This window comes from Colletotrichum destructivum, chromosome 5 (genome assembly GCF_034447905.1).
Source record: "Colletotrichum destructivum chromosome 5, complete sequence".
NCBI classification, from domain to species: Eukaryota; Fungi; Ascomycota; class Sordariomycetes; order Glomerellales; family Glomerellaceae; genus Colletotrichum; species Colletotrichum destructivum.
Genome location: NC_085900.1, coordinates 2,479,355 through 2,506,678, shown reverse-complemented (window position 1 = coordinate 2,506,678; position 27,324 = coordinate 2,479,355). Strand labels below are relative to the sequence as shown.

The following is a 27,324-nucleotide window of genomic DNA, read 5'->3' as shown; positions in this document are numbered from 1 at the left end:
GAATCGGCACGTCACATAATATTGTATTGTCCGTCCCCCAGTCCAGGCGAGCGTCGCCTGCATGGCGGCTGAACGTCACGACGCCCCCCCGAACCCCAATACGACGATGCAGACCCAATGAGAGCCACTGGATTGATCAAACACCGCCCGATATGGTAATACGGAACCTATGCAGTGCCCCCCCCCGTACGGGCCTCGCTTCATCCCAGTACGGACTAGAGAGCGCCTGCGACGTGTGTAAGTCCGTTTCAATTAAGCCAAATAGACCGGCAATGAACGATTGATTGCATGTTTGTAGAGACGACATCGGCAGATGCTTGCTTGATTTGAACCTATACCGGCGGCGGGCACACGCTGATGATTTTCTAACGCTTTCACTATCAATGACAGAGAGAGTTGGGCTACAAATTTCAACGGCTGACTGCGGTGTGCCGCATCTCCGCTTGCCGTCCTGCCTACGGCCGGCCCATCTAGCACCTCCACGAGGTGATCTCGTTCTCGTACTCGACGGTGCGGGGGTCATCGGGGAGCGAGACGCCCAGGTTGTAGTTGTACGAGGACGTGAGACCACGGTCGTCGCCCTTGTCGTTGCAGCCGCGGAACCTGTACGGTTGTTATTATACAAGTCAGAACACTTTTGATATATTGGGCGGCCGGCTGTCTTGTCCGTCCGTCGCTGGGAGGGATATACGCACTTGTAGAACTGGCACTTCCCGCCGGTGTTGGTGGACAGGGAGGTGACGTTGTCGTTGAAGCGGGAGCTGATCTGGGTCGAGTTGCCGGACTGGTAGTCGAAGTAGGAGACTGCGCGCGTGTTGTGTCAGTGAACCAGGTCCCGTTTCTTCCTTCATAAAAACACAACTCGGAACTCACCACAGTCGCCGGGGGTGGCGCCGAAGACGAGGCAGTCGCCGCGGAAACCCTGTAATTCTTGTGTTTAGCTACCATGTCCCGATGTCGAGCGGGACCACACGCGCAAACTCACGGGCTCGGTGCACTGGAGCACAAAGATGTTCTCCGGGGTGACCACGGTGCGGTTCGCGTCGGGCTCGGGCTCGGGCCCCTCATGGCGGGCGTGCAGGCTGACCGCCGAGACGACCTCGGTGTCGAGGAACCGTCCGTACGCGGCAGAGTTCATGATCCTGCTGTTGTAGTTCAGGTCGTTGCCCGTGGTGCGCTTCTCGATGGGCTTGCCGACGGCGGCGGACATGACGCCCGTCGCGGCGAGAAGGAGGGTGCTGAAGCTCTTCATGTTGAAAGCGAGTGACTTTTGTTTGGTTGTATGTTGTATTAAAAGGAGTGACTATGAGAGCGACCAACAACGACAACGACGACTTGTGGAGTGGTAGAGATCTTCAGCTATTCTTCAGGAGAACCGACGCGAAGGGGCAGAGTTATTTATCCTCAAGTCGTCCCTCTCTCAGCCCAAAGGCTCTCTCTCTGCCTTCCCGCAGCCAAGAGGCAGGATTTCCCAATCTCCAATGACCGCACGCAACGGCACCCCGGCCTCGAACTATGATGGTTCGTTTCCCAGAACTATGTGTACGTTACATTGCCTTATGCTCTCAGTAAAAAGAGACTCCTTCGCCCGAGTGTTCCGGAGTCGACTGATTAGACTTTGGAGGGGGTTAATATCGGGAACGGCGCACCCGTCGACTTTATGGGCGTCACCAACTACCGGCATCCATGACAAGGTTTGGAGTTGCAAATGAAAGAAACACTGGAAGCCGGCATGGCGGACGGTCCGAGGGCAACCCGTTTGGCGGGCGTGCTGATCCGAATTTAAGTCTTTTTCGTCTGAACTGACTCGGATGCATTGGACGATCCGAAAGATGTTTCTGTGGCATGAACCCTGGCGGACGGTGGCTGCGGTGATTTCCGCACATACACACAGACACACACTCCTTGGCTCTGCTATAATAAGGACGCACCGCCTTCTATCACTCGACAGTTATCGTTGGTATGCATCCCTTGAGGTCTAGCGAGGGGGAGAGAAGGGGCCGCCGGGCAAGGGTTCGTTGGGCGAAGGTTTCCGTCGATCTCGATGGGCTTTTAACAATCTCCTACGGTGTACGTCAATGTTGGGTTGCGGCAGTGTGCCGCTTTTTCTGTCTTCTCAATGTAGAGAGCAACACAGAACTCAAAAGAAACCCCCCTCGACCTCCCTAGCCCGGCATGGCTGCGCCCAGCCCTGTGGATGGGTCTGTCGTTTCTACATCGTACGGAGGCATTCGTATTCGATGACCACTGCATGCGGGAGGGAGAGAGAGAGAGAGAGAGAGTTCAACCTCCTTTCTTGATGGTTCTGTGGGCGCAACATCGCCGGGTCTACCCAGTAAGTGCCTGGCAATGACCTGAACTTTGACAGGGTCTTCCTTGGCGTTGGGGGGGTGCTGTTGTTTACAAAACCAAAAACCAAAAATAAACCTTGTTTCCTTGCTCAGAACGAGAGTTGGAACGAAATTTGAGACGAGAGCGACCCCGTTTGTCTCGCACATCGCGAATGATCCAGATCGGTTCCCGTGGGGGGGGGGGGTATGATGGCTCTGGCTGCCCTTTTTAACCAAAGACTCGACTAGCCGACGCCGTTGTTTCCAGAGGCTTTGAGCTTTCAGGATTTCCATTCTAGGCAATTTTGCCCCCTTCCAGAGACGATGGACGGCCTTGAAAAGTCGTTTCACTGCGGGACGTCGGCCTCATCGCGACTGACTCCCGGCGTCCTGTCGTCGAGACGAGGGACAGCGGGGGAATGGAAGCCAGCCAGGCGTCTGTCTTGCATAGCACCTCTTCATACCCACGGCAGTTTCTCAAAGCGAGTGTGACTCAACGGTGTTTGCAAACTGACAATGGGTCTTGGTGATAGTTCACGACCAAGAAAGTAGATTTGGTCCCGATGCTACACCAATCGCCCAAGAGGCGGCCCTGTCTGAAAGTATGTGGCAGCACCCAGAGTTTGCAACCCCAATTGGAAGCGCCGCGACAAACCACTTTTTCTCGTTGGACTAAGACCTCAGCCTGCATAACTCCGGACGCTGGGCGGAGAAGTCTACAGAGACGCGCTCCGGTATCTCAATCGCCGTCCCGCGGGGAATGATGGAAAAATGGGGCGGGTCCGGCAGGTGGGGCGGGTTTCTCGGCGCCGGGGCCGAACACCCCTACACGGGAGCGCGGGAGACTGCGTGCGGGCTCGACGGCCTCACCAGATTGAACAGAGCCTCAAAAAAAAAAGTGAGCTGATTGTCGCTGCTATTACTGCTAAAAGTTTGAGAAGAAGAATGACACTTCTTCTGCCAGGCGGCCGAGCCGCAAATCAAGACACACGTCCCGAAAGCTGTCTAATGCCCTATGGAGTAGGATGGCAAGACGTATTCGAGTGGTCGGGATAAGAGAGAATACACGATTGGGTGCTGTCTTGATGTTGCTCTCTTGCCTCATATTCCGATGCCGGGGTTACGGCGTCACCGAGCGCTGTTTCCAGCCCCGATCTCTCGCGGAACAACCGCCGAGACTACCCCCGTGAAGCCGACTTGTCGCCCCGTTTCATCGGCCCGTAGAGCGTTCGACGGCTGTGCCCTGACAAGGACGTACCAGCGACTGAGAAACCGGGAACCCAGGCACTATCTCACGAGCCTACGCTCGCTGTTAAGACACCTGAGCAGTTGCGCAGTAACGGTCATGAGACCAGCTGTTTCCATCCGGTGCCGACTCTGATGGGCAGATCACGACAGTATAAACCATTCCAGACGCGAGGGCATCCCCGCCGTTCGCCATGTCGGAGAGCTCGACGCGGAGGTAACTCTGCATCCCCGGTGTGAGGTCGCCATCCGAGTGGGTGATCTGCTCCGACATCGCCGACGGCCGACGCCGGCAAGTCTCCCCGTCTTGGGGCGACAGGCGTGTGAGTGCAAAGTACCACGGTCGCAGCGGCCATATATAAACAAGACCATCTTCCGCATCGAGCCCGCGACGAGCCGTCCCCCAATATCAATCCCGACGTCAATGCTGCTTACCGTCATTGAGATGGATGGGCCGAGAACACCAAGGCAGTCGTGAAGCTGCACAGAAGCAAGATGCAGAAACACGACAAAAGACTTGTTCTATTCCAAGGGGCAACCCACGCAGCACGCCATACCGCGCACTGCCTGCCTTCCACGAGATCAAGACCAGGATCGGCCGTCCACGACGCCCCCTCCCCTTCTGGGTGGATGCGCCAAGCAATTGCGACCCTGACACGCGAGTTGGTGATGATCCTCTTCAACTGTTGGCTTGGGTGTTCAAGCGTGTAAACAACTGGTTCGAGATGGGCATCCGTGGTAAGTTTGTGGATGAGGTAATTGTTCATTCTTAAGCAGAATTAGCTACTTCCCAAAAATAAAAAAAAATAGAATAAAATAAAACCGCCGCATCTTGTTGGACATTGACGGCCCCCTCTTGACCCTTATTGCGAGACATCCATGATAAAAGGGAACCTCTTCGACCTCGCGGTCCAGCAGGCAGAGGGTGTCTCGACTCATGAGGCCCCCTCCCTTCCAGTCGATGACTCGGGACAACCCAAGGATAGGACCAGAAAGAAAAGAAAGAAAGAAAATTGCGCATCTTCGGTCCACAGAGGTTTTTTTTTTGCTGGTCCGACGTCATAGTCCCCCCACCGCATTACCGGGCTCGGGGGCTCAGCCACGGCGGGCCAACCCCCGGCGTCTCCCGATGCCGCGCAATCTCGGAGCATCGGACGGGACCCGGTCGTCTTCCGAGTGTGAGCATACATACCCGCGGCGCCGGCCGGTGGCGTACCGTGAGAAGTTGAGGGAAGACACATAGCCAAGGCGGTCGGTCGGTCGTGAAGTCGTGCAGGTAAGCATTGTGAAAACTGACGTGCAGTTCCCGGTAAATGCAGCCAACCCCCCTCCCCTATTCTCGTGGTCCGTCGGCGCATTCAGAGATCTTTCCCTTTGGGGGAGGTTTCTCAATGGTAATAGTTTGGTCGTCGCCAAGCCATAAATAGCAGTCGTGATGGGCTCCGCTCCACCAAATCCCCGACGATCCCAACACCGCAGGCTTGGCCATCGGCGACCGGGGGCGACGATCGCGGCGCACGTGGCTCATCCGACGGAGAGCGGTCGTCGGGTGCTTGAGTGAGTCGGAAGCCTCAACCCCCAACGGAAAGACGCAAGAGATGACGACCTCCCCATGATTCGCGAAGTCATGGAAACGACGCTGACGCGACGTGCCAAGAAGGGATAAGGATGGGGACGAGACGTCCACATGGAGGTCGCAAACGTTGCCTTTTGAAAGGGATATAAAGACGAGACATCGTGCACGGCATAAAGGGGAGGGAGGAAGGAGGCTTCCCATTCCATCTCTACTCCCGAGCAGCCCAGGTCGATCCGCCGTCGAGGCTTACATCTCTCTTCCCACCGCCACGATGCTCCCTCAGTTCCTCACCGCCGCCCTGGCCTTGGCCACAGGTGCGCTCGCCTCGCCGACGCTGCGGTCCAACGAGACCAAGAACGACTGGGACCTCGACTGGATCTCGACGGACCCGTCCCTCCCCAAAGTCATGTAAGTCCACCGACTCATCACACACACACACACACACACACACACATACATGTCTCGAGCCGTAACTGACCGGACACCCTTTCCCCGCGCAGCATCTACAGCACCGGCGGCACGATCCTCTCAGCCTCCAACTACAGCCGGCTCGACAACATCGCGTACGGCGACGGCGACAACCCGACGGCCGAGGACCTCGTCGGGAACGTCACCGAGGTCCTGCGCGTCGCGCAGCTCGCCGTCGTGCCCTTCGCGCCCGCCCCCGGAGGCAGCGCGGGGGTCAATTCGTCGCTGTACCTCAACGTCAGCCAGCACGCCAACCGGCAGCTCTGCGCCGAGGGCAGCGACGTCGCCGGCGCCGTCATGCTGCACGGTACTGACACCCTCGAGGAGACGGTGAGTTTGTCCCGGCGTTTTCGAGTCGAATGAGAGAGATATGTGTGTGTGTGTGTGTGTGTGAGAGAGAGAGAGAGAGAGAGAGAGAGCGGCTTCACTAACGATTCCCATTGGGGGATTGGGCGATAGTCCTTCGGCGTCGACCTGACTTTCAACTGCTCCAAGCCGTTCGTGGCCACGGGGGCGATGCGTCCCGACACCTACGTCTCGCCGGACGGCTACTCCAACATCTACCAGGCGGTCGCTGCCGCCGCGTCGCCGTCCTCGCGCGACCGCGGCGCCCTCATCGCCTTCAACGACAGGTGAGTTTGTGTTTGTCATACGCCGAACTAGGCTTCACTGACGACAAAACCAATCCAGGATCACCTCGGTCTACTACTCGACTAAGCTCAACGCCAACACGCCCGACACGTTCAAGGCGCTCGAGCAGGGCAGCCTCGGGGCCTTCCTCGCGGGCCAGCCGTTCTACTTCTTCGGCGCCGCGTACCCGACCGGACGGCCCCACTTTGACGTGTCCGATACGACGGAGCTGCCGGCCGTGGCCGTCGTCTACTGCCATCGTGAGTTTCTCTCGGAGCAGAAAGCAGTCGTTTTTTTTGGGGGGGGGGGGTGGGGGGCAGACATCGTGTGGTGCTGACGACTGACACTCGGCAGAGGGCTTCGACGCCTCGTCGATGCACGCCGCTGTCGCGAACGGCGCAAAGTAAGTTTCCCCGCCCCTTCGGCAGGACCACCGGTCCAGGAAGAACGTCAGAGAGTTTGGCTGACATCGGTCTTCCCCAGAGGCCTCGTGATCCTCGGACCCGGCGCGGCGTCCCTCAGCAACGAAGCCAAGGCCGCGGCCGCCGACCTCTTCGAGAAGGGGATCCCGACCGTCGCCGCCCCGCGCCCGGCCTCGGGCGCCGCTGTCCCCCGTCCCGTCCTCGAGCCCGTGTATGTTGCTGCTGTTGCTGCTGCTGCTACTGCCGCTCCTCCTCCTCCTCTCCCTACGCATCCTCCCCCCGATCCGATCTTGGGTTTCTTTTCATACGTTTTGAATGTAACTGACCCCTTCCCCGCACAGCATCTACTCAAGCTACCTCGGCGGCGAGCAGGCGCGCGTCATGCTGCAGCTCGCTATCAACGCCGGGTACGGCCTGGAGGCGATCCGGGACCTGTTCGAGCACCCGCTGCGGAGCGCCGTATACGATAACCCCGCGAGCCGGGAGCTGTATTACCCTTGAACGAGGGGTCCGCAGGGCGGCGGATAGCATACATTGTTTGGTCTTGGAAGGTCTTACGTGACTTTGCGTGACTGGTCTGCCCCAACGCATTGTCGGTAAAAGTACATTAATTAACACACACCATCTTGCACAAGAGAAAAGAGACCCCGCAATTTCACGCCCTATCCTGGGTTGTTGGGGTTTGGAGCAGCACGCCACGGCAGCACCAGTGAACCAGGTGGCCTCATCAATATGGCAGATGCGGCCAGGACCAGAGCACGGCTGGCTGGAAGTCTAGGCCGACGGCAAATGTCGCCTACGCCAGCTTTGGCCTGTCTGCCGAGAAACCGGGAGACGCATCCAGGCCAAAGGACAAGAGTCTAGAGAGGTACGTCAGGATGTGCGGTCAGATTTGGTTATGTCCGGATACATAGTTTTGTATGTACAGGATATGATGAACGTCGCGAGACTATATATACTGTTTCTTCGAGGCGTCGTCGTCTTTCGGGACGTGAACCTCTCGACATGATCCACACACACAAAAAAGTAAAAACTAATCGCCTTTGGGAGGTGATGGAACACCTCTTGCCGGTGTTTCACGGACATGGGGCTAGAGACCGGGGAGAGGGACAAGTACCCCCCGTCGTTCGCCTGGATCGCCGGGCAAAGGTGGGCCGACTTACCTCGCGGGCCGGCTGAGAAGCGGCTCTTGGTCGTCGCCCTCGTGGCCCAGCTCCTGCTTGGTTTCCTTCCTGGCGAAGGGCCAGTAGCCCTTCTCCCGGCAGATCATGGTGAAGAAGCCCGTGGCGACGGCGACCCAGTACAGGTTGTACGAGACGACGGAGCCGACGGTGGCCGAGTTCTGCCAGCCGAGGACGGCGTTGAAGATACCCCAGAAGCCACCGCCGTTGAGGTCGGGGTTGCAGCACTGAGGGGGATTTGTCAGAGAGCGCTTTCGGCGGGAGAAGGGGAGGTGGAGATGAATGGGTTACTTACGTTGACGTGCCAGACACTTCTGCGGATGTCGTAGGACCCGGGCCCGGAGCCGAGCTCGGCGGCGTCGCCTCCGACGATCTTGTTCCACTTTCACGGCATGTTGGTTAGTCTTTCTGCCTCAGGGAAGCTCGGTCGAAAGAGAAAGGGGAAAAGGGGGGGGGTTAAAGTTCACTCACCTCATTCTGCTCAAAGTGCCACACGCCCTTGGAAAAGAGGCCGGCGGCAATGAGGTACAGGAAACAGGTCGAGACGATGAGGAAGACCTGGATGGGCGCCGTCTTGGAGCCTCTGTAGATGAAGTAACCGACGACGGCGCCGAGGGCGAGGCCCAGGACGGCGGACAGGGCGATGGAGGCGGCGGTCTCGCTGACGCCGACGCCGGCGATGAAGAGCACGCCCTCGAAGCCTTCGCGCAGGACGGTGATGAAGGGCAGCAGGAACAGGGCGTACTTCTCGCCGAGGTACTTGAGGCGGTCGCGGAAGGGCCCGTCGTGGGACTCGGTGGCGCTCAGGGCCTTGGACAGCTTGAGGCGCCACTTGTCCTGGAGCTTTGTGACGCGCAGCAGGACGGCGCCCATGGCAGTGATGATGAGGGAGGCGCCGAGGGAGAAGATGCCCTCCCAGATGCTCTCGGCGGCGGCGAAGCGGTCGGCGCCCAGGCTGTGGATGCCGCTGATGATGGCCATGGCGATGATGACGCAGGTGAAGAGGCCGGCGGCGGTGCCGAGCCAGACCTGCCGCTCCATCTTGTGCTGCAGGGCCGGGTCATCCTTGGTGGCGAGGGTGCGCTTGATGAAGGCGAGAAGGACGGAGACGATGATGGCGGTCTCGAGGGACTCGCGGAAGGTGATGAAGAAGACTGGAAGGGGTTGTGGTTATGGTTGTTAGTGAGTGAGGGACGAAGGGTAGGTAGGGGGGGGGGGGGTTCATGGGGTTCAGGATTTACATACTGGGGAGGGAGAAGAGGTCTTCCATTTCGAGTTTGATGGGATGCGACACGATATGCGAGTGAGTGAGGGGTGAGATGAGAGTCACCGTGAGTGAGGATGAGATGAGACTGAGAGTGAGGAGGATGAGAGCCAGCCGGTGGAGTGGAGGTCGAGGATGAGAGGATGTGGCGCCGGGGAATGAGTGAGGCACGTGGTCCAATAAGGAACGGCCGAGCTACAGCGGGCGCGACGTTGAAGTTTTGAAAGTTTGGAGCTCCAAGGGGAGGCAAAGGGAGGTCTGGACGATGGACTCTGATGCCGGGATGGACGTTTGGCTTTGAAGGGCGAGGGCTACAGCTACGGCAGCGTGGAGAGTGATGGCATCGCAGGAGGATGAAGATGGCTTCGAAGCATAGACGGGCGACGGACGACGGACGACGGAAGACGGACGATGCGGAAGACGATCGGGGGCAGGAATAAGCGGCTTTGCGCCGAGGAGCGAAAAGGGAGAAGAAAGAAGGGTGGTCCCGAGGGATTTGTGTGCGCATGTGTGTGAGCTGCATGTGTTGTGTGGAGATGTGGAAATGTGAAAATGCCTTACCTACCTACCTACCTATGAAAAGATACGTACCTCTCGACTGTGGAAGGGTTTTCCCGGAGTTGCGCCAGCGCAGCGAGCTAGCGCCGCAAAGCCGAGGGCGGAGTGGGGACCGGGGGGGGGACAGAGCTTCTTTTTCAGTGGTGACGCTTCGAAAGTACAGTGGGAACAAGACGCTGTAGGATCAGATAAAACCGGGAGTATCCACTCATGGGCGGATGCTACAGGGTCCTTCAACGGGGGCGCGAAACGCGGCTTTCCCCTTATCAGATCGCCAAGACGTCGGTTTTTTCCCCCCCCCTCGGCGTGCTGCAATTTTGCATCAGGCGACCCTTTTTCACGTGTGTCTTTTTTTTGTTCTTTTTTTTTTTTTTTTCCTTCGAATTCTTTTCTTCCCCTGTGTTGTCTCACTCGCGTCCACCTGCCTTGTATCGATTCTGTCGCCCCTCCGATCTTCCGTCGCCATCGCCGCCGCCCACATCCATCAAAACCCACCCCGGGGGAATCCGTCCAATGTCCTCCGCGCTCGGCCCGGTTCGTGGATGTTGCTGTTTTCTGTGGGATCTCTGACCAGTCTATGAATCACGATCGAACTCTCTCTCTCTCTCTCTCTCTCGCCCGCCCTTTCGACTTGAGACGGAGAGCCGAGCGAGAACCCACGACGGTCAGACAGGCGACAACAGGGAACCCACCCAAGTCAGCCACCCATAGGTCAAAGCACGCGCCAGTCGTCTGTTGAGGCAATTCACACTCGCCCACTCACATACACACACACACACACACACACTCACTCACTCACACACAGCCATCATGGCCTCCCTCGCATCGGCCTTCTTGGCCCGCTTCGCCGTCCTGGCGCTCCTCTTAACCTCCTCCGTCCTGGCAAAGACCATCGAGCTCGATTGGAACATCGGATGGGTCCTGGCCAACCCGGACGGCGCCTTCGACAAGCCCACCATCGCCGTCAACGGCCAGTGGCCGCTGCCGCTCATCGAGGCCGACAAGGGCGACCGCCTCGTCCTCACCGTCCACAACCACCTGGGCAACGCGAGCACCAGCCTCCACTTCCACGGCATGTTCCAGAACGGCACGAACCACATGGACGGCGCCGTCGGCATCACCCAGTGCGCCATCCCGCCGGGGAAGTCTTTTACGTATGATTTCAAGGTGAGCCCTAGCCCCCTCCCCCCCCCTTCACGACTCATACCCGCCGGTGATGGTCTTCCATACCCGGTGATGGTCTTCTACACTCGGTAAAGCTCACGCGCTTCGCCAGTTTGACCAAGTCGGCACCTACTGGTACCACGCCCACAACGACGGCCAGTACCCCGAGGGCCTCCGCGGCCCCCTGGTCATCCACGACCCCAAGGGCCCCTACGAGGGCAAGTATGACGAGGAGCTCGTCATCACCTTCTCCGACTGGTATCACCGGTCGACCCGGGCCCTCATCAAGGAGCTGATCAGCGTCGAGAACCCCACCGGCGCCGAGCCCGTGCCCAACTCGGCCCTCATGAACGACACGCAGAACCTCAAGGTCAACGTCCAGCCCGGCAAGACCTACCTCGTGCGCATGGTCAACATCGGCGCCTTCGCCTCGCACTACGTCTGGTTCGAGGGCCACCCGCTGCGCGTCGTCGAGGTCGACGGCGTCTGGACCGACGAGGCCGCCGCCGACATGCTGTACATCGCCCCGGCCCAGCGCTACAGCGTCCTCCTGACGACCAGGGACGACGCCTCGGCCGGCAACTTCGCCATCGTCGGTGCCATGGACGAGGACCTCTTCGACGTCATCCCCGACGGCCTCAACCCCAACGTCACGGGCTGGCTCGTCTACGACGACCACAAGCCCCTGCCGGAGCCCGCCGCCGTCGACGAGTTCGACCCCTTTGACGACTTTGAGCTGGTCCCTGTCGACCGGGAGGAGATTTACGACAGGGTCGACTACTCTTTAAGCTTCAACGTCAAGATGGACAACCTCGGCGACGGCGCAAATTAGTAAGGCTGCTTTTCTGTCTTCTGTCTTCTGTCTCGGCAACGAAAAAACTGACCACTGAGCGCAGCGCCTTCTTCAACGACAAGACGTACGTCCTGCCCAAGGTCCCCTCGCTCTACACGGCCCTCACCGTCGGCGCCGCCCACGCCGCGAACCCGCGCGTCTACGGCACCTACACGATCCCGCACGTGCTCCGGCGCAACGACGTCGTCGAGATCGTCCTCAACAACGAGGACGACGGCAAGCACCCCTTCCACCTGCACGGCCACCAGTTCCAGGTCATCCACCGCTCCGACGAGGACGCCGGCGCCTTCGCGAACGGCACCGGCTCCGGCACCGGCGTCGCCTTCCCCCGCCACCCCATGCGCCGAGACACCCTCCTCGTCGAGGGCAACGGCAACTTCGTCATCCGCTTCCGCGCCGACAACCCCGGCGTGTGGCTGTTCCACTGCCACATCGAGTGGCACATGGACCAGGGCCTCATCGCCACCATCGTCGAGGCACCCGAGGCCCTGCAGGGCCGCGCCGTCCCCGAGGACCACCTGGAAGCGTGCCGCGCCGCACGCGTCCCGACCGAGGGCAACGCCGCGGGCAACACCAAGGACCCGCTCGACCTGCGCGGCGAGAACAGGCCCCCCGCCCCGCTGCCGGAGGGCTTCACGCCCAAGGGCTACGTCGCCATGTTCTTCAGCTGCGTCGCCGCCTTCCTGGGCTTGGCCGTCATCTCGTGGTGCGTAGTGTTGTTCCTCTGCCGTCTCCCGGCGTGGTGTGTCGTGCCGGACGGTGAGCTGACTCATAGCACAGGTACGGAGCCATGGACTCGGACAAGGAGGCGAGCATCGAGGACCGCGCCGCGTCCAGATCCCGGGACAGGGATGAATAAAAGCGACAATGTATCCGGTGCCATTTTCCATGCATATATATATACCTTATACCACGTAGTATTGAATTTTCAGCAAATTGATGCCAATTTCTTTGCATCACCAATCCGGCAGGGCAGAGGGTTCACAGAGTGACGGCCAGGGGGTATGGATCCGATGGCAGCATCTGTCACGTCTCTACTCCAGCGGAGGACCCTTATCTTGGCTTGGGCCATTCATGCCCAGTCCCATCGCACGCCGCGCCTGAATCAACTTGCGACGGGCTCCGAGTGTGCAAGCATTACTCGGATACAATCACGGTCTGGACACAGTTTGACGAGGGCTGGCCATGGACGAAGGAGACTTATTAGGATTTGATTAAACCGTCTCCCCAAATCGTGTAACAACAAGCGCGCTATCATACACACGTGAACGCAAACCGCGTCTCGGGCGAATAGTAATAATAAAAAAAACCCTTGCGGTCCGGAGGCCGTCGGGCGTCGGCTTCGCTGCCCTATGTACATTCCCCGACGTGGCGCCCGAATCAGACCGAGTCTCAAATTACTCGTCCATCAGACGACCCAATTCCTTTCGCCAGCACACAACTCAAGATCCCGGGTCTTTCTTTCTTTCTTTCTTTCTTAAAAGGCGGCGAGGACCATGCCGACGAGGCCGAGACCGACGGCGGCGGCGTTCTTACCGGCGCCGGCGAAGACGACGGTAGGGGTGGGCGTTCCGGAGGGCTACACAGAGAGGGAAAGGACAAAAAGTTAACAAAACAGTGCATCTTTCTCATGATTTCATTTTTCGGTCATGCGCGCATTACACATAAAACAGCGTTCTACAGCATAGACCAGGCCCAGGCGACACATACAATGACGACGGAGGTCCCAATGGAGTGGACGCGGGTGGCGGTGGAGGTGCCGGTGGCGGCGCCGGTCGTGGCGGCGGCGCCGGTGGCCTGGGTCGAGAGGGTGGTGGCGGGGACGCCGGCGGCAGACGACGAGGAGGAGGCGGCGGCAGCGGCAGAAGAAGAGGAAGAAGCTCCGGCGGGAGGGGCGGCGGCGGAGGAGGTGTCGGACACGGCGGGCTCAGTGACGGCAGCGGCAGAGGTGGTGGTGATGACCGGGGGAGCCGGAGCGGCAGTGGTGGTGGCGGGAGCCGGGGCGGCGGTGGTTGTGGCCGGAGCGGCGGCGGCGCCGGAGGGGCTGGGGACGGCGTCCAGACCGCACTCGGCGGCGGCGGCGGTGACGCTGCCGCGGTAGTACATCCAGATGCCCTCGGTGTTGGCGCAGGCCATGCAGCGGCCGTAGCGCTCGTTGAACTCGGCGCTGTCGCAGTAGCCCTCGGTGCGGCCGAGGGAGATGAGAAGGCCTGGGATGGGGTGTTAGTGTTGGTCCGTTTGGTGTGAAGGTGAGGCCGGCTGCAGAATAAAGAAAGACAGAAAGACACAGAGAGAGAAAGAGAGAGGTGTCTCACCGCAGTCTTCGTGGCACTGGTAGCGCGGGGTACCGGGCTCCTGGCGCTTCTCGAGGGGGACGGTGTCGGGGTACTCGAAGAGAGGGTGGGCGACCTGGGCGGCAGCGATGGAGGCGACGGAGGCCAGGACGGCGCAGGTAACGAACGAACGCATCTTGGTGTCTTTTGGGGAGGGAAGAAGGGATGAGATGCTGGAGATGTGATGAGATGATTGGGTATGAGGGAATTGTCTGGATGCCAATCGGGAGAGAGAGGGATGAAGCGAGCGTGAGGAGTGGGATAGGAGGAAGGGGGGGTGGGTTAGATGGGAAGATGGCTGGGAGAAGAGGGTATTATATGCGTGCGTGTTGCAGGTTGTCCACCACAGCATCAAGCCAGGTTCAAGAACAGGGACAGTAACGTGAACGGGATCGAGAAGCCTTCATTTTACCACGCATGCATGCGTCAGCCAGTCTAGTGGTCTGTGGCTCAGGTACGAGAGGAAACGGACATCATCGAGCAGGGTCAGGGGCCGGGACGGGCAGGGCATGGCAGGGCAGGACGAGCAAGGCATGACGAGCACGGCAAGCCGAGCAGGGCCAGCAAGTCTCCATAACTGTGGGTGGTGATGCTCGGATTTGCCCCGGATCGCCGAAGAGCGCGCACATGTTTGTGCGTGTGTGTGTGTATGTACTAGAGTCTAATATCCGTCAAGAAGACTAGGCTTATGGGATGCCCATGAAGGTCGTACCATGGGCAGCGTGGGTGGTCGGATAGCCGCCGAGCCAACGCAACTCTAAGTGTACATGCATGATACGTCGGGCATGGGTGTTGACTAAGGAGGCCGGCAAGGAAGGGGGTAGAGAGGCAGGATGAGGATGACGATGAGGACATGAGGAGCAGTAGAGAAACGAGCCAAAGAGGGTCGTGAGGAATTAGTGGCTGAAGGATATTGGAACGATTGTCCAGATTAGCAGAACTTCTCCTCCTCCTCCTCCTCCTCCTCCCCCCCCCCCCCCCCCCCCCCCCCCGACGCATGTCCACGTCCATGTCCACGCCTATGTTCATGTCCATGCCCGCCGCCTCGGAAGGCCGAGAATTCCGGTGAGCTGATGCCAAGGGGCCAGAAACATGCGGCAGCGCCGACTGGGCTTCCCGAAAGGGACTGTCTGGCCGGTCCTGAGTCCTGTGCCTCACCGATATCGTCCTGGCTTGGTGTAAGTGGTGTATGACTGTTCGTGGCGTGAGGGGGGGGGGGATGCCTGGCGGCGTTTATCGGCGCGTCCCCAAGATGCCCTAGAGATCCCTGCAGGCGAGGTCGGCCTGCGATGTCAACGGCATGATCCATGGCCCATGGTCCATCGGTGGTCCATATCATCCCATGGCTCATCCCTGTCAAGATATGTGGGGGTGGGAGGAGAGAAAGTTGATTCAAGTCCCAACTCAAATGCGCGCCTGGGCGGAGATTCGGCGGATCTCGTGATGCATCTAATCTTATCAATCACATCAGTTCGAGGGGTGGCACCAGCAAGACGAGCCTACCAACCAACCACCCCGGCCGCCGACACCCGCCGGCGCACCATTTCCCGTTCCGGCCTCGTCTTATATTGCTTCCCATGCCGCCAAGCGGTCCGGTGGGCGGGGACGGACACCCAACATGTTCTTTTCATTGGGCAGAGACATCTGATAAACAAGGCCCCAAGGGGGGGGGGGAGAATGAGTTTTCCCCATGTACCTTAACCTATCTATTAGTGTACTACTACACATTAGCTCTACTGTATCCACACAGGATACTGCATAGTTGTAAATAAACATCTCATCGGCATCGAGACCTCTGCGTCTCCCCTCTGCCTCCTCCCACCCACCAAGACTCTCCTCTCCATAGTCCATATCACCTCGGAGCCACACCCGCTCCTACGCTTCTCTGCATACTGCAACCGCAGCATTTGCCAAGGGACCTTATCCGACAGCCACACTTTCCACCCCCCTCCCTCCTCTGCCGGGAGGACGCCGTTCGTTGGTCCTTGGACCTTAGGACGTGGAACCGGCCCATACAGCGGCCGAGGGACACACGCTTGACCTTGGACACACACTGCCACTTGTTTTTATACGGCAAAGAAACTTCGTATTCCCACTCGCCATCACCCCCAGCGGTCTTCCCTGTTCCATTTCTTGGCCCGCCGTCTAGATGGTATCCTTTCCTCTCCCTCTCACACTCCCCTCACTCCGCCTGCCCGGGGCCTCGAGCCTGATCTGACAAACACTTACACAACATGCCGTGAACATGCCCGGTACATGCCCAGGACTAAGTCTCCCAAGACCCGGCCGGGCCTGCTGCCCAAGAACCGCCCGTCGCCACCTGCACCACCACCCCCATTCGTGATTCCCACGTCCTGGGCCACATCGGTGCAAGCTTTTTTGCCTTCTCTCTCTCTCTCTCTCTCCGTGACTGCGTGCTTTTTTTTTCCTTGTCTGACTATTCGCCCTCTGTTACCCTGGGAAGCGGGAGCCTTGGCCTCTTTCGGCCTTGTGGACTGTAAGCATGTGAGAAAGAGAGAGAGAGAGAGAGAGAGAGAGAGAGAGGGCGGGCTCGGCCGTAGGTGGCTGGTCCAAGACAACTCGGAGAAGAAGAAGAAGAAGAAGAAGAGAAAGAGGGGAGAGGACCTGCTTGCTGCATGCAAGATGGAGCGAGAGGGAGGCGGGCTTGCAGTAGTATAACTTGACCGTCGTTGCCCTCGACTCCCGGGACAGCAAGAAACTGACACTCACCCCCCCTTTAATCCCAACATCTACCTCTTTCTCTCTCTCTCTCCCTCCCTCCCACTTCCCACAGTCGTCGTACGCACACTCGTACGCCGCACCCTGATTGTGGTCGTCTATCCTGCCGGATATCCGTCTTGATTCAAGCTTACTTCCCCAGTTCCCAGTCCTTTGGGTCTTGAACACAAGAAGCTTCTTTTCAAACCCATCCTTGTGTGCCTCCTCAACGCAAGACAACATCCCCGTCAAACCATTTACAATGCACACTTCGGTCAAGACCTTCCTCGCCCTGGGCCTGGCCTCCGTCGCCTGCGCCCAGCACACCAAGCAGGACGACGAGATGGGCCCCGCCGCCTTCATGTGGCCGGCCGACCGCGTCTGGAGCGGAGACATGGATAACCAGGAGCCGTGCGGTTCCCGGGCCGGCGTCGGCAACCGGACCCAGTTTCCCTTGGGTGAGGATAATCCCCCTTGATAATTCCGTCGTGTCAAGCCAGACAACTAACACGAGAGTCACAGTCGGCGGAAAGATTGCCCTCGTTGCCCAGGACGACTACTACAACACCAAGATCTCCATCTCGTACAAGAACGGTAAGACCATGACAACTGCCTCCGCCCCCCTTGCTGCTGTTGTTGAATCCCGTCAACAACTCTCGACGGACAACACCCCTTGACACCCCCCCCCCCCCCCCCCTCCATCACTAACGCACACAACCCCAGACCCGACGACCAACAGCGACTTCACCACCCTCATCGAAGAGCAGTCCGTCGCCGACCTGAACCCGGGCCACACCTGCGTCGACATCCCCAACCCACCGTCCTCCGTGGCCGCCGGCGGCAACGCCACCCTCCAGATCATCTACCGCGCCGACTGGGACGCCCCGCACAACCAAACCTTCTACGCCTGCTCCGACATCACCTACGTCGACGCCGCCACCTTCAACACCCGCATCCCCTGCTTCAACGCCACCGAGCCCGGCGAGGACGACATCGCCGCCACCGCGTCGCCCTCGGCGTCGGCAAGCAACTCGGCCTCCAACAGCGGCTCGTCGTCCGGCGGCGGCGGCGGCGGCGGCCTCTCGGGCGGCGCCATCGCCGGCATCGTCATCGGCGCCGTCGCCGGCGTGGGTCTGCTTGTTGGCGCCGCCCTCTTCTTCTACCGCAAGAGCCAGCAGAAGAAGCGCAACTCGAGGCTGGCCCGCATGGAGGAGAACGCGCGCAACTCGGAGCACTGGATCGCCGGCAAGAACTCGTCCTCGCAGAACAGCGTCCAGCTGAACAACCTGCCCTGAGGAGAGAAGGGAGTTCTGTCTCTGGAGGAGTGTCTCGTGTGAGGGACGTTGTGGTGTGTTTCTTAATTGGAAGAAGCATGTTTGGTTATGTGAAACGAAGAGGGGTGGACGGGTGGTTTCGGTGAGGGGGAGGGGAATGGGAGGATTATGTGTTATATGTGCGATGCGATGAGATGATATCCAATTCTTAGTTTAGCAACGATGTTATGTGAGTATGTCTCCCTTTGTATACGAGTTGCAATACAGCAATGGCAGACTTGGTGACCACGTTCTCTGGCTCGGCGGTCGAGGGCAGAGTGTTGCTGTACTTACTCACACGCACACACACTCTCAAGCACTCGCGATGAACAGCAGGGAGTATATATCAGTTCGAAAAAGGACCCTGGATTCCGGCACTAACAACAAGACTATGCATGCAAGCAAGCAAGAACTCCCCCCAAGTGCCCATACGTACAAGTACAATACATCGAAAAGATCGCGATGGCACCACTCGCACAGATAAACCTTTGTCCAGCCTCGCATGCCTCTCCCCGGTCAAGGATGCCTGCCCGGCGGGTGATGATGGTGGTGGTCCGCCTCGGCCTTGCGCTCCGCCGCCTCGGACGCGCCGCCGAAGCCCAGCGCCTTGTTGACGATGTTGTCCACGAGGCCCGACAGCGCGCCCTTGTGGTGCTTCGAGCCGTCGCCGTCGCCCGCGTCGCCCGCCTCTCCCGCGTGGTGACCCGCCGCGGCTGGCGTGTCGTGGGTGGTGGTGTTGGTGGTGTTGGTGTCCTTGGCCTCGTCGACGGCGTACCTGCACCCACCCGCGCGATTAGTGTGTCTTTCTCTTTCTCTTTCTCTCTCTCTCTCTCTCTCTCTCTCTCTCCCTCCCTTTCTCTGCTTGGTAGAAAACAACAGGAGACTTGCTGTGGTTGACCGTGCTGGTTCGCGTCACCCAGGGACGACTGCTGGATACCGTCGTCGGCGGCGGCGGGGTCGCCGGGCGCGGCATCGTTCGGGGCGGTTCCGGACATGTTTCTCAAGAGTCAGTGCGGGGTGTATGTCGGTTATTGATGTCCAACCCGGGAAGGGGATTTTCGATTTTTTTCCTTTAGTCTTATGTTTCTCCTTCCCAATTCTTTTGGCTCAGAATCAACTGACCAGGAGTCGAAGGTGATATCTGAAGAACCGACGATGCCACCCAAAGGGCTCCCAGCATGTTCGCCTCGTCACGATTACCTTTGGCAATGGCATCACCCGTACGTCATGGAGAGCCCGGTCGAGGACTTGTTCCGACACCTAGATCGTACTGACACAAGCCGTCGCGCTGGAAGCAGGGGTTTGTCTGTGTGAGAAAAGGGTTTGTCCTGGTGGGGGGAAAGGGAGAGGGAGTGTGTGTACGGTGTGGCTGAGCCAGCAGGACAAACGCAAAGTTGACCTGCTGAGTGACAGTCCGTCCCATCTCCATCCACATCTGCGACGGCTTGGCGGGTGACTGATGACTTGGTGAAGTCGCTTGCAAGGCGGACGGAATGGCATTGTTTGCGAATGTTGCCCTCTTTTGCATGCGGGGGCGGCCCTTACTTTCGAGCCAAGTCTCATTCTAGAGGCAGGGAAGAAAGACACGGCTGCTTTGTGGAGAGCTCGTCCCCGCGGTCATTTTTTTTTGTGTCGTGATGGTCGATGATGGCCGGCCATGGCGGCGGACAACAGGTTATCAATCAAGGTGTGAGGAAACACGTGGGTGGTTCCTCGGGGTTACAAGAGTGTGAGTCTCCCGATTCGCAAATGAAATATACGACGACTGGGCAGAGACGACGATTGAGTCCGAGACGACGATTGAGTCCGAGACGACGATTGAGTCCGAGACGACGATTGAGTCCGAGACGACGATGAGTCCGTCTTGTGGGAGACCCCAGGTGAGCCGTGCTGGCATGGTCCGAGTGAGTTTTTGCCTGAAGACACCGGTATTCGTCCGAAGTCTCTTGAGTGAAGGGCCAACATGAGAACCCAACGGGGCTCGTGATTTCCTTCTCTCTGACATGTTGCTTGGCCAATGTGTTGTGCTGACACAGTCTCGTCGATGTCTTATTCATTCACAACCAACCCTTGCTCAACTGGAAAACTAGTGCTAAACTGACTACAACTTATCACTCTTGCTCTGGCGGTAAAGGTCACTCATAACAACAGACAGACAGGGACCAGTGGCTCCTTCTAACCTTGAAGGGCGTCTCTTGAAGGGCGTCTCTCAAGCCCGGCACCTTCACAGACACATGACGCGCTCTTGAGGCAATAGAAGCCGGTACGAGATGGGAAGTAGAATGAACACGGGCATTTGACATGGCCACGGATACATTTGGTCGAGATTACTAAACAAAACAGTCGGCGCTAGTCGTGAGACGGCCCCGAACACATTGACGGTGTTAGACTACCCGTTAAGCCGTCACGAATAGGGTCAAGTATGACAACATCGGTACTAGAGCGAGCGACGAGCGGGATGATGTCCGCTATATCCGCAGCATTCCCGGGATTCAAAGTCGACATCCCGGCAACTGACTCGGCATCTGGTTGGCTCCCCGAGCGGTACCGGCGCCAGAACGAGGGTGAAGTTAGTACAGAGTACTGTTTCTGCACAGAGTAGAAGGCGGATCGAGAGCCCCAAGAGGGCTTTTCAAACGCCGGGAGATGTCCATGACTCCACCGAAAGGGCGCAATGACTGACTAATTGAATCCCTTCGCTGGGAAACGGTTTCGATTTCCTCGCAACTTAACCGACCACTAGTCGTCTCACGAGAGACTTGTTTGTACTCTCGATGACCCTTGCGACACACCGCTTAACCTCGGCAAGCCACCGGAGTGCCTACTTGGATGGGGCAAAGGCAGTCGAGTAATTCCTTTTTCGTTCAGGAAAAGAAGGAATATACAAGTATTTGGAGGAAAAACATAAGCCTTCGGTCCCCGTCGTCGTCATTGTTGGCATGCGGTCATGACATGCAGCTCACTCTCCGCTTTGTTCCATGACACGACAGTGACAACGATCTAGACAAATCCTTCCCCCCCCCCCCCCCCCCCCCCCCTTCTCTCACCCCGTCCCTCATCGCCAGTAAAGATTCAACCCCCGGAGGACTTCCCCGCGATGGACGGCACCGACAAAGAGACCAGGTCCGATTCCTCGAGGGCCGACGGCATCGGCGCGGACGAGCCGCCGGTCGGCGCCGGAAGCCGCGTCGGACGTGTGTTAAGCCGCATCGCATCGGCGCCCACGGCGGACCCCGGCCCGCCCCCGGACGGAGGATACGACGCCTGGATGGCCGGTGAGCGCTGGGCCCCGGTATCCTTTTCTTTGTTTCGCATGTTCCAACAAGTGAGACTGACTGCTGGCCTGTCATAGTGCTGAGTGCGCACTTCATCTTCATGGACACATGGTGAGCCACCCGTCTCTGTCCGTCTCCTCACCCTCGGCCGAACGGAACCTCTCAGACACTTGTCCCAGACACTGACACACACCCGCAGGGGCTTCGTCAACTCGTTCGGCGTCTTCCAGACGTACTACGTGCAGCAGCTCGGGCGCCCGCCGTCCGACGTCTCCTGGATCGGGTCCTTCCAGGTCTTCCTCCTCTTCTTCGTCGGCGCCTTCTCCGGCCGCTTCACCGACGCCGGCTACTTCCGGCCCCTCTTCCTCGCCGGCTCCTCGCTGATCCTGCTCGGCATCTTCGCCACCTCGTGGTGCACGCTATACTGGCAAATCTTCCTCGCCCACGGCGTCTGCGTCGGCCTCGGCTTCGGCCTCGTCTTCTGCCCCTCGCTCGCCACCCTGTCCACCTACTTCGACAAGCGCCGCGCCCTGGCCATCGGCATCGCCGCCGTCGGCAGCGCCTCCGGCGGCCTCGTCTTCCCCTCCACCGTCCGCCAGCTCCTGCCGCGCGTCGGCTTCCCCTGGGCCATGCGCACCCTCGGCTTCATCCAGCTCGCCACCCTGGCCGTGGGCCTGGTCTTCCTGAAGCCGCGCATCCCGCCGCGCAAGGCGAGCAAGATGGTCGACCTGTCCGCTTTTAAAGAGCTCGAATACACCTTTTACACCGCGGGGGGGTTCTTTGTAAGTCGCAAACACTCACTCCCTCCATTTGCCCTCCTCGTAGACTCGGCTGACGCAGCTTCTCCCCCCACGTTGCAGTCGTTCATGGGCGTCTACTTTGCCTTTTACTACCTCGCCTCGTACAGCCGGGACGAGCTCGGCTTCTCGTACACGGACTCGCTGAACCTGCTCCTGGTGCTCAACGGCATCGGCTTCGTCGGCCGCCTCGGGCCCAACTTCCTCGCCGACAAGATCGGCACCATCACCGTCTTCACGCCCATGGCCTTCCTCTCGGGCCTCCTGACCTACTGCTGGATCGCCGTCGGGACCCCGACGGGGCTGTACGTGTGGACCGTCTTCTTCGGCGTCGCGGGCAACGCCATCCAGGCCCTGTTCCCCGCGGGCGTCAGCGCGCTGACGACGGACCCGAGCAAGCAGGGCACCCGCATCGGCATGGTCTTCACCATCGTCGGCTTCGCCGTGCTCACGGGCAACCCCATCGCCGGCGCCATCATCTCCGCCACCGGCGGCCGGTACCTCGGGGCCCAGGCCTTTGCCGGGAGCTGTCTCATGCTCGGCACCTTCTTCCTGGCGCTGGCGCGGGTGGTCAAAACGCGCAAGATCGGGAAAGGGTGGTTTGTCAAGGTCTGAGGGGGTTAGGGACTCGGGGAGCCTCAGGGCTTCATATAGGATGGTGTACGGTACTGAATTAATGTGTGTGTGTGTGTGTGTGTGTGTGTGTGTGTGTGTGTAACTCATCTCATTTTATGGTGGCAAAAGTGAGACGACAGCTGCAACGTGAGTGATGTACAGGTCCTTACCGGAGGTATGAGTGCGGACTCTTACTCACAGCACATGTCTGCGGTTGTTGACAGATGAAGGAGGCCGACATCCGCATGGCCATCCGTTGACAGACTGAGCCCGAGTTAGGAATGAGCCAACCAAAGGTGCTCTTATAATTGACACAAATGGGGTAAATTGAGTCAATGCCAAACAAAACGTCAGGATCCCGTTGCCAGCGTGATTGAGTCCAAGCCCTCATTTTCTCACAATAATGGCTGAGACGGGCTTTATAGGGTGTTAAGTCTTAGTTCCTTGTGCTAAGAAGTCGAGTTCTTGAGGATCCTTATGCGAAACCCTTGCCATCAGCTTATTTAAACATATTTAAACATGTATGTTTCCTGGAAGAACCCTACGTGTTTTGTGACCCGGAGGTCTAATCCCAGGCCAGAACTTGAGTTGTGAGGGGCGTTGCCAAGACGGAATCAAATCCCAGTCAAAGTGAGACTTGGACAAATAAAAACCACGCCGTTTGACCTGATCATCGACAGACGCGACCCATGTTGCCACGGGTTTCCCACGTTAACACGCCGTTTCAAGGCCTCCTCTGGCGGTGTTTGTCAAACTTTCAAGGACAGCGACAGAGAAAGACATGCCCCAGTTGTACCACCACCTCACCGACTCTTCAACAGCCAGACCTTGACTGTTCCACGAACTCCCGAAGCCAAGGTGTTGCGCTGTGCAGCTGGCTGAGTTGACAACTCGAGCCTGACTCGCCGAGACTCCACCCGGGCACTTATGTTCAACTGCAACATCGGCCACGGGGGCGACAACTCCCGAGAACCCAACAGAACCGACTCACAATGAAGCTAAAGCCTGCAGATATTGACCCATTGCCTAGCGGTACATCTGGCCTGTGGAGTGTTGTGGACCGGCACCGTTTTGTCATTGCTGACAGGCCACCAGACTGACAGGCCACCAGAGAGACTTCGAAGTCACCTCCTGTTTTGAGACTCACGCATGGCGGCATGTGGCGGTGGTGGGGAGAGGATAGACCACGGTTGCAATGCTAAATCTAACTTTAATGTCGATAGCCCGAATACATTAAGAGATCCATCGCCACGCAGACCTCCATTGGCTCATCACCATCTTGGCTCCGTGGGCTCGTTCTCGGTTAAGCATACCTTGTTTGGGCCGCCGGCAAAGGTGGATGCCCTACGGACCGTGGTTCGGACCAACTTTTCCAAGGACTGACAGTTCGGAGAGTTCCCGGTCCAAGGCTGACGGACTTTTGAACGTAGCCGAGCCTGCACCGGGGGGGGGGGGTGGCCCATTTACATGGAACGCTGCGAATTTCGTTGACTCGATATCGGATGGATCATTTTGGGAATCTCGTGCCTTGGTCACGGTCAATACTAGACCCTTTGTCCCCACGAAGGCTTCGCGAGCCCTGTTTATAAGCTCCTAGCCGCTTATAATGACCCTGGAAAAGGGCTCCAGCGGCAGTTCGTCGGCCTCGGATGCCGTGGATCGTCCGGACCTTTGATCTCGCCCCCAGATCGTAACTCATAAAGCTGCCACCGTCGGCTGCTGCTCCCGGTGGGATTCACCCTTCCCTTTCCCTGGTCTAGGATCGTTCCCCGAAGAGCCTACCGTAGTTCATCCGATCAAGTGCGTCCCCCCGACGTCATGGCACTACTCAAGCACTGCCTCTGGCTCCTACTGGCGGCCAACGCCGCGGTCACATCGGCCAGGCCCGGCGGGTTCAACTTCACCCGCGAGGCCATCGACAACGGCGAGGCGCTCGCCCAGCTCAACGTCAAGGCCCTCGAGGCCTCGCGCGCCTTGAGACGGATCCTGGGCGCCAACGCCACCTGCTCGGACGACAAGCTTCGCGTCCGGAGGGAGTGGTGAGTCAAACCGGGGCTGGAGATCGCAGATGACTTGACTGACGACCGGGTACTCAGGAGAACGCTGCCCGCGGAGGAGCGCAAGGCGTACATCGCGGCGGTCCAGTGCCTCCAGTCCTCGCCCACCCTGCTAGACCCCGTCGAGCTGCCGGCCGCCAAGTCTCTGTACGATGACTTCGTGCTGACGCATCTCAACCAGACGGGCAGCATCCACGTTACGGTAAGTCGGTGTGATTTGTTTTGTTCCAGGAAAGGGGGGAGCGTGAGTGAAGGACCTAGCTGACGATGAAGGACGTGCAGGCCAACTTCCTGCTGTGGCACAGGTACTTCACGTACGTCCACGAGGAGACGCTGCGTAACACGTGCGGGTACACCGGTACGTCAAGACAAACAAACACACACACACACACACACACACACATAGCCTCTCTCGTGTCTGACTTGATATGACACCAGGAACGATGCCCTACTGGGAATGGGGCTACGACGTCGACGACCCGGCGGCCTCGCCCGTCTTCGACGGGTCCGAGACGTCCATGGGCGGCAACGGCGCGCCCATCGCGCGCGAGGAGGGCATGCATCTCCTCCAGCGCGTCTCCAACACGACGATCAAGCTGCCGCCCGGCTCCGGCGGCGGGTGCGTCGAGACCGGGCCCTTCTCCGACATGACGGTCCACGTCGGGCCGGTCTCGCTGCTGCAGTACGGCACGACGGCGACGTTCGGCGTCGACAGGCCGACCGACGACCACCCGCGGTGCCTGCGGCGCGACCTCAACCGGCACGTAGCGGCGCGCTACGCCTCGTTCCGCAACACGACGGAGCTGATCCTGGACCACGACGGCATCGAGTGGTTCCAGGCCGTCATGCAGGGCGACGACCGGTACACGCCCGGTGTGGAGATCGGCGTCCACGGAGGCGGGCACTACACGATAGGAGGTGAGTTGGACAATGTCGTGATGTGATGTGATGTGATGTGATGTGATGTATGATGAGTATGAGATGGAACAGTTTTCGATGAAGCCTCCGCTTGCTTGCTTGTATCACAAGAGCAGAGACATCACGCAGATACCTCACACATATACAACATCCCACACAGGGGGTCTTAGGAGGTCGTTTACTGACAAAGAAAAAGGCGACCCCGGCTCCGACCCCTTCATCTCGACGGGCGAGCCCGCCTTCTTCCTGCACCACGCGCAGGTCGACCGCGTCTACTGGATCTGGCAGATGCTCGACTTCGCCAACCGACAGGTTCGTCAAACAAACAAAAAAGGGGGCTCTGTCGTCGATCTCTCGGACTAACGTGCAAAATCAACAGGACATCTTTGGCACCCTGACGCTGCAGAACAACCCCCCCAGCCGCAACGGCACCCTGGACGACATCGTCGACGTTTCCCCCCTCGCCGAGCCGGTCAAGCTCCGGGACCTGATGAGCACCGTCGGGGGATCGCCGTTCTGCTACGTCTACGAGTAATCAGACGTCGTCGTATGTGGCGCGTGTGTGTGCGGCAACCACTCCGCCACGTTTTCCCCCTTCCCACTTTTCCCCTTCTTGTACATAGTCCAGCCCTTGATAGGTTCATGTTCCGAATATTCCGTCTCTGCCTGTCCTTTCGCTGCTGTCACTTTTGCGCCCGAGTTCTGCGTCTTCTCAACACCACGTCATGCTGTCAACGAGTCAGGACGACGTCTGACTCTGCAACCCTCCCCTCCCCGTGTCTGGTCTGGTGTGTCGTGTGTCGTGTGTGGTCTGTCCTTCAGCGCCGGCCAGCCGCACACTGCCACCAAAGCCAATAGGGTCAACATGGCGGGCGTAGCACGACGTCGGTCTGCCGCCGTGACACGGTCTGATGTGACCCCAAAGGCGGCCGAAAGAACACCTAGTGTCAGTCTCGAGGAAGGGGGAAGCCCTTGCACCCGGGGATGGCCGGTTCATCTTATATGCACTGCCATCCCAACAAAACGACCGAGACGACGAGAGGGAGGGGGAGAGAAAGAGAAAGCGAGAGAGTGCCACGTTGCGATGAAACTCTATTCGGCGGATGACTCTCATGCCGTTTGGGGGGGAGCACGACCCCATACAGCTCCGTCCTGTACACCTTGTGTGGCTTAACATACCGAGGGAGGTCGGACGATGTGATCTTCAACCAGGGGTCTCCCCATCCTCGGAGAATAAAGTTCGCCGTCTGGAACAGGAACCCGCGACAGGTCGCGTCGAAAGAAAGGGGGCCTGTGTGAAACCTCTGGATATCCCAGAGAATCCATCGACTTTTCTCAAACCCGCTGCTCACAGCTCAAACACGGCGCAAGAGGGACGGACGACAGCCTTCGAGTCAAGATGGGGGGGGGGGGGGAGGAGAAGGGAGGGAGGGTTGCGAAAGATGTTCGTCCGTTCTGGATCTGGTAGTATAACAAGATGACGAAAACCCCTCGTCTTTTCAGACGGACGGTCAGAAAGTTCCCTTTTGTTGTTTAGTTCTCTTCTTCCGTATGCTCTCTTTTTTTTTTTTATCCCCCTCCCCCTTCGTAATCTAGTTTAGTCTGTC

At 58.9% G+C, this 27,324-nt stretch overlaps 9 protein-coding genes across 9 annotated transcripts; 5 read left to right on the top strand and 4 right to left on the bottom strand.

Moving 5' to 3' along the window:
* Positions 1-285: 285 nt before the first annotated feature.
* Positions 286-1,445, bottom strand: CDEST_08320 (uncharacterized protein). Its single transcript, XM_062924479.1, has 4 exons — positions 986-1,445; positions 874-922; positions 696-804; positions 286-603 (listed from the first exon to the last, which is right to left on the bottom strand). The coding sequence occupies exons 1-4, from the start codon at positions 1,250-1,252 to the stop codon at positions 471-473; spliced, it is 558 nt and encodes a 185-aa protein (XP_062780530.1). The 5' UTR covers positions 1,253-1,445; the 3' UTR covers positions 286-470.
* Positions 1,446-5,422: 3,977 nt separating this feature from the next.
* Positions 5,423-7,172, top strand: CDEST_08319 (Putative asparaginase/glutaminase, L-asparaginase, asparaginase/glutaminase, active site 2; the record flags this gene model as incomplete). Its single annotated transcript, XM_062924478.1, has 7 exons — positions 5,423-5,559; positions 5,652-5,949; positions 6,079-6,251; positions 6,310-6,509; positions 6,604-6,652; positions 6,733-6,882; positions 7,013-7,172. The coding sequence occupies 7 exons, from the start codon at positions 5,423-5,425 to the stop codon at positions 7,170-7,172; spliced, it is 1,167 nt and encodes a 388-aa protein (XP_062780529.1).
* Positions 7,173-7,525: 353 nt separating this feature from the next.
* Positions 7,526-9,655, bottom strand: CDEST_08318 (Putative Iron permease FTR1/Fip1/EfeU). Its single transcript, XM_062924477.1, has 4 exons — positions 9,098-9,655; positions 8,324-9,006; positions 8,148-8,234; positions 7,526-8,079 (listed from the first exon to the last, which is right to left on the bottom strand). The coding sequence occupies exons 1-4, from the start codon at positions 9,120-9,122 to the stop codon at positions 7,831-7,833; spliced, it is 1,044 nt and encodes a 347-aa protein (XP_062780528.1). The 5' UTR covers positions 9,123-9,655; the 3' UTR covers positions 7,526-7,830.
* Positions 9,656-10,050: 395 nt separating this feature from the next.
* CDEST_08317 (Putative multicopper oxidase, second cupredoxin domain, multicopper oxidase, copper-binding protein) lies at positions 10,051-13,166 on the top strand. Its single transcript, XM_062924476.1, has 4 exons — positions 10,051-10,841; positions 10,951-11,669; positions 11,735-12,397; positions 12,472-13,166. Exons 1-4 carry the CDS (start codon positions 10,485-10,487, stop codon positions 12,548-12,550), a joined length of 1,818 nt encoding a protein of 605 aa, XP_062780527.1. The 5' UTR covers positions 10,051-10,484; the 3' UTR covers positions 12,551-13,166.
* Positions 13,167-13,168: 2 nt separating this feature from the next.
* Positions 13,169-14,323, bottom strand: CDEST_08316 (uncharacterized protein; the record flags this gene model as incomplete). Its single annotated transcript, XM_062924475.1, has 3 exons — positions 14,007-14,323; positions 13,402-13,901; positions 13,169-13,270 (listed from the first exon to the last, which is right to left on the bottom strand). The coding sequence occupies exons 1-3, from the start codon at positions 14,158-14,160 to the stop codon at positions 13,169-13,171; spliced, it is 756 nt and encodes a 251-aa protein (XP_062780526.1). The 5' UTR covers positions 14,161-14,323.
* A 2,323-nt stretch (positions 14,324-16,646) lies between these two features.
* CDEST_08315 (Putative copper acquisition factor BIM1-like domain-containing protein) lies at positions 16,647-18,037 on the top strand (the record flags this gene model as incomplete). Its single annotated transcript, XM_062924474.1, has 3 exons — positions 16,647-17,200; positions 17,265-17,336; positions 17,466-18,037. Exons 1-3 carry the CDS (start codon positions 17,005-17,007, stop codon positions 18,035-18,037), a joined length of 840 nt encoding a protein of 279 aa, XP_062780525.1. The 5' UTR covers positions 16,647-17,004.
* A 534-nt stretch (positions 18,038-18,571) lies between these two features.
* Positions 18,572-19,050, bottom strand: CDEST_08314 (uncharacterized protein; the record flags this gene model as incomplete). Its single annotated transcript, XM_062924473.1, has 2 exons — positions 18,572-18,861; positions 18,954-19,050. The coding sequence occupies 2 exons, from the start codon at positions 19,048-19,050 to the stop codon at positions 18,572-18,574; spliced, it is 387 nt and encodes a 128-aa protein (XP_062780524.1).
* A 2,102-nt stretch (positions 19,051-21,152) lies between these two features.
* Positions 21,153-22,742, top strand: CDEST_08313 (Putative major facilitator superfamily, MFS transporter superfamily; the record flags this gene model as incomplete). The annotated part of the gene is made up of 4 exons (XM_062924472.1): positions 21,153-21,330; positions 21,408-21,441; positions 21,530-22,112; positions 22,191-22,742. The coding sequence occupies 4 exons, from the start codon at positions 21,153-21,155 to the stop codon at positions 22,740-22,742; spliced, it is 1,347 nt and encodes a 448-aa protein (XP_062780523.1).
* Positions 22,743-24,224: 1,482 nt separating this feature from the next.
* Positions 24,225-27,113, top strand: CDEST_08312 (Putative tyrosinase copper-binding domain, di-copper centre-containing domain superfamily). The gene is made up of 6 exons (XM_062924471.1): positions 24,225-24,781; positions 24,839-25,001; positions 25,082-25,157; positions 25,238-25,717; positions 25,914-26,029; positions 26,097-27,113. The coding sequence occupies exons 1-6, from the start codon at positions 24,561-24,563 to the stop codon at positions 26,250-26,252; spliced, it is 1,212 nt and encodes a 403-aa protein (XP_062780522.1). The 5' UTR covers positions 24,225-24,560; the 3' UTR covers positions 26,253-27,113.
* The last annotated feature ends 211 nt before the right edge of the window (positions 27,114-27,324 follow it).